At 35.4% G+C, this 5,240-nt stretch overlaps 1 protein-coding gene across 8 annotated transcripts in view; it reads right to left on the bottom strand.

Annotated features, from left to right (window-relative positions):
* The window catches only part of Gas2 (growth arrest specific 2), a 118,551-nt gene that overhangs the window by 31,759 nt on the left and 81,552 nt on the right, over positions 1–5,240 (bottom strand). Inside the window, exon 9 of one of the 8 annotated variants that reach the window (XM_074042957.1) lies at positions 4,690–4,919. The exons of 6 other annotated variants lie outside the window; for them this stretch is intronic. In XM_074042957.1, coding sequence (XP_073899058.1) covers positions 4,868–4,919 — 52 coding nt within the window. In that variant the 3' untranslated portion in view covers positions 4,690–4,867. Of the gene's footprint in view, positions 1–4,689; positions 4,920–5,240 lie in introns of those variants that run through there. One more of the 8 variants, XM_074042973.1, reaches the window with a different exon arrangement.

Below are 5,240 nucleotides of genomic sequence, written 5' to 3'. Positions count from 1 at the left end.
CTATATTTTTAAGGGAAAAATAAATAGATGATATTGAGGACACGCTTTTCAATCATTTGGACATTGCTATAGACTAGTCATGGAAGTCTCCAACAATTCATGCTGAAGCACCACATCCAGTAGTTCTCTTCCGCATTGGCCTGACATCTCCTTTCTTTTGTATTAGTACTTAAGATGGGTTTATTTAAGGGGTCAGTAAACTATGGCCTACAGGACAAATGTGGCTCATACCCTATATTTATAAATAAAATGAAATTTGAATATAACTATGCTAATTTATTACTTAAACAAGAGAATTAAGTAGTCCTGTAAGAATTTGTGTACCCTCCATATTTAAAATAACTATATCTGGGCTTTTGCTATTTGACTTTTGATCAAAGTATTTATTGTCTGTTTCTCCACTCCCAGACTATGATCAAATAATGTTTTGTTCACTAATCTATCCATGACACCAGTGCCAGGCACATAGTAGGGACTTAATATCCGTTACTGACAACTTGCAGGTTTAATAGGAGAAGACTGTATTGTCTTAACATGTGCCCAAAGCACTGAACTCAGCCACACATCTGGAACCATGCTTTCTGGCTCTGTATATAATGAACTCATGTAAAGAAATTTGTAAATGGCTAAAGAATACTCTAGGGAGGATTTTTGGCCCAAGAAACAGTTTTAATATAAATGCCTTGGTCTCACTGCAAGGCTTAGTGGGGACAGAATACCTTATTTTTTATAGTCCTGCTATACTAAACGAAACATATACTAAATCACCAGACAAACCTGGAACTGAGAATCTGGGTAACATCTGGAGAACGAGAACTTGGAGTAACAAATTTCTAAAAACTTGTTGATAGGAGCACTCGACTGTGCCTTTTTGTTAATTTATTTGACTTGTCAATTGATATTACCCAGAGGTTTAAAAAAACTACAGTTATAAAATATAAAAACAGCATTTCCCATCATTCTTTTTTTAGTTCTATGACTAGCCTACAATTTTATTTTGTGTAAAATTCTCACCAAAGAAACCCCTTATTACCAAGTGGAAACCATGACCTATTGAAACCTAGCCAGTTCCTCTGTACCCAGCAGATGTGTTGCAGAACAAGCCAAAATCAACTTGTTACACTTTAGCTATTGTTTAAGGGACACAGATGAACTTAGTGCTTCCATTTTAAATAACCAGTACATCAAGGTGAAAGCTTCACTCACTAATATATAATATATATTATATCTGCAATATTTTTCAGGCAGATCTTCAGGTGAGCTGCCATGGTCCTAACCCACCCACTTTCCAATCCACTATGATTGGATGGGGTTCCTCCAATTTCCACCTTTCATATCTGCAACAGAAACTGAGTGATTTACATTATATGCTACTTGCATTTATCTCATTTTAGAAATCTCTTTATAATCTCCTTATTGCTTCAGAAGAAAGCCAACCTTCAAATTCTTCATGGCTTGACTGTGTGTCTGTCTGGTGTCTTATCTCCATTTCCACTCTAGCCTCTCATCACACTCTTATCCTTTGTCCTCTGTGCTGAAGGCTATACTTCTCACTGTTTTTAAAATATCTTAACATATCTCTGTCTCCTATCTCCCTCATAATTTCCTTCTCTGGTACTTCCGGTTCTTTGTTCACGGTATTTCCTTTCTAATTCTGGCCTAAACACTTTTTTCTTCTGCTCTTTGTTTAACTAACATCTGCTTACTTCTTGTCTCGTCCTGGACTTTACTTTCTCCTAATAGCCCTTCTTGATTCTTGAGATCCAGATTAATAGAAATACTTCATGATAGGTAAAACTCATCAGGGAACACCAATGTTAAATCTAACCCCAAGAAAGGCACCACATGAAAGATCAATGAAGGTACATCTCTAGATGAACTGATGTTAAGTTTATGTTTTCCTCAATAGGTCATTAATTCATCAAGTCAAAGTACCAGTATCATTTAAAATACAAATACAAGCTAAGGGGAGGTCACATATGAGAGAGTGGGGATAAAAGAAGAAAGTAAAGATGGTTGATGTATTTCCTATACAAGAATGAATATATAACTTTTAAACATGTTGAAATCACCAAAGGAAGGAGACTAAGGAAGAAAGGAGAAAAATAGAGGAAATAAATCAATTTGGGTTATAATACATATATGTCACAAGGAAACTATATAGCTATCTTAACCAAACAAAAATGTCATATTTGTTTTCTTTCACAAAATCAGAGAACAGAGGAGCAGAATGGGTCTTATCTGAGGGGTCGTTACCAGCTGTGGGGGTGGAGGATATGGGGAAAGGGTGTGGGAGAGTGAATATGGTGCAAATACTGTGTACACATGTATGTAAATGGAAAAATGAGACCTGTTTAAACTGTTGCAGGAATGGGGGTGAGGGAATAAAGGAGAATAATGGAGGCATGAATTCAAATAATATATTTGATATTTTGTAAGAACTTTTTTGTAAATGCTACAGTGTACTCCCAGCACAACAATAAAAGAAACTTTCAAAATAAAAAAAACTTAAAGTACTCACCCAAGCACTTCAATTCTGGGTCTTTTAGATAAATATTCAAAGACATTGCTACCAAAAAAAAAAAAATCTAGGAATTGTTCTTTTAAAGTACAGCAAAAGTACCTGTTTAAAATAGTGCACTAAGTACCTTTGAATCAAACTATGTCTTGCTATGAAATCTTTCATTTAAAGAAAGGCACAGAGTAAAGGTAGAAGATAAGCTACTTGCAGTAGCTCCAATACTTAGTAAGTTGAGAAAGTACTGGGTTATTCTGGTGAATTATTTGTAGCATGTTTAATAGTTTTGGAGAACAGAGTATAAAATTTAAGAGAAAATAATGTAAGAGTGAATATGATCAATGCACATAGTAAGTGTGTTTGGAAGTGTCATAATAAACCCCTTACTATGTACAATTGATAGTCATCAATAAAGTAAATAAATAAATAAATGTATATAAAATTTTCACATAAAATGAAAGTGGAACTTTATTATATGTAATGGAGAGTGCCTAGGCAGCATATAACAAGTGAAAGCATTTTAAGTAATTTAATATCACCTTCCGTAGTCTCTAGTTATGTAGAAACTGCTAGAATCTAATGGTTAGAACAATGTTGTCGATCTGTTTTATAACCTGTGGGAACAAGGTCAAGAAATGACATCTTGAAACGATGATCAAGTAAAAGGACTGATCTTACAAATACAAAAATGAAGCATTATGTAGAAACTGCTAGAATCTAATGGTTAGAACAATGTTGTCGATCTGTTTTATAACCTGTGGGAACAAGGTCAAGAAATGACATCTTGAAACGATGATCAAGTAAAAGGACTGATCTTACAAATACAAAAATTGAAGCATGTAAAAAAGATAATTTTGCTTCAAAGAGAATGATATTTCAAACAGACAAGCTCTAAGGACTGTTACTCATTCCAGCCCCATACAAATGTGGCAAGACTGAAGGTTCTTCAAAAAGGAGAGATGAAAATTGAAGTGTGGCATTATATATAAGGGCAAAGACGACAAGAGCGTTAAGTCTCATACATGAAAAGGTGTTAGAAATAAGGCACAGAAAACTAAAAGCTGAGCACATATGTGAGTAAAGAGACTCAGAAAGGAAGGTAGCTTGGCAAGACTTCCAGCAAAAGCCAGAGGGCAGAGTCTCCAGGGAATAGTGCAAGACTGATACAGCCTCCAGGAGTAGTTAAGAATTAGAAGGCTGGCATTGTACAGCCCTCTGTAGACCTCCAATTATATCAACTTTCAGCTCTGAGATGTGACAAGGCCTTCTAAACCATGTTGAACCATGGTCCCACTGTCTGAGAGGCCCATGAACTCTCTCAGAGCTTTATGAGTTCAAGGCTAGAAGGATAGATGGCCTAGAAAAAGGATGCATCCATTGAAGTCAAATCCCAGAAAGAACTAACAAGCTAGCTCTAGTACAAAACTGAGACTGCTGGTGGCTTACGCCTATAATCCTAGCTACCTGGGAGGCTGAGACTGGGAAAATGGTAGTTCAAAGCCCAAACAGAGCAAATAGTACATGAGACCCCATCTCCAAAATTAAGCAGAGCAAAACATATTGGACATGTGGCTCGAATGGTAGAGTACCTGCTTTGTAAGTACAAAGCCCTGAGTTCATATCCCAGTCTCATCAAAAAAATGAAAAAATTAAAATAATAAAATCCATCTACTGTGGTCATACTAACTAGAGGTTTTCTTTAAAGACTCTCCCTAAAATAGGAAGAATCATGATTAGGGCATTTCACATAACTATATTCTCATTTCTCTAGTTCAATATGTATGCACTTTTAAAAGACATGAAAAGTAAAAGAGAAAGTAAAACCATTAAAAGCAGCAAGAAGTGTAGCAATTTAAGTAGTGAAAAAAACACATATATTCATATTCTTTGAATAAGTGACACCTGAGGAATGAAAAAGGAGACAGCCAGCACCACCAAAAAAGAAGGAAAGAAAAAGGAGACTTAACCCTAGCCAGCAAAAGTGGTTCAATCAATTTGGTGATGAATAGGGTCAAGGTTATCATAGTCACTTTATTTTTTATTTTTATTTTTTTTCATTTTTCTTTTATTATTCATATGTGCATACAAGGCTTGGTTCATTTCTCCCCCCTGCCTCCACCCCCTCCCTTACCACCCACTCCACCCCCTCCCGCTCCCCCCCTCAATACCCAGCAGAAACTATTTTGCCCTTATCTCTAATTTTGTTGTCAGACTGAGGTTTTACATTCACTTAACTTGTTCCTAAGTCATTAAGCAGGGTCTTTCAATAGGTCCAGGGAAAGTTATGTCTGGTGTTTCTGCCACCCAACTTGGTCATGTGATCTAATATTCTATACTTTATTTGCAGGTTCATTGAAGAAATTTTAGAAGTAACTTTTCAGAAACGCATCTCTTCTTGTCACTATTAACAGGGACAACCAATTTAATTATATTGAATTGTCAGAAACTTAGTATAAAAAACATTTACATTGTACATACACACACAAACACAAATGCACACAAAACCTGAGCTTACAGAGAAAATGAATTCTCAAGTTTTCTGATAGCGCTTTAGTGTGGCACACACATGTGTATTTGGTAAATGAACAGAGGAATATATGATTGAGAAAAGAATTCATTTAACTGTACTCTTTTAGAAAACAAAATTAATTTTCATAATGTAGTTTTTCAGAATATGTTCATCCTGATTAAAGAAAAATATACAAAATGAAATTCTTCTAAA

Source organism: Castor canadensis, chromosome 1 (assembly GCF_047511655.1).
Source record: "Castor canadensis chromosome 1, mCasCan1.hap1v2, whole genome shotgun sequence".
Classification (NCBI taxonomy): Eukaryota; Metazoa; Chordata; class Mammalia; order Rodentia; family Castoridae; genus Castor; species Castor canadensis.
This window is presented reverse-complemented; position numbering and strand designations above follow the sequence as displayed.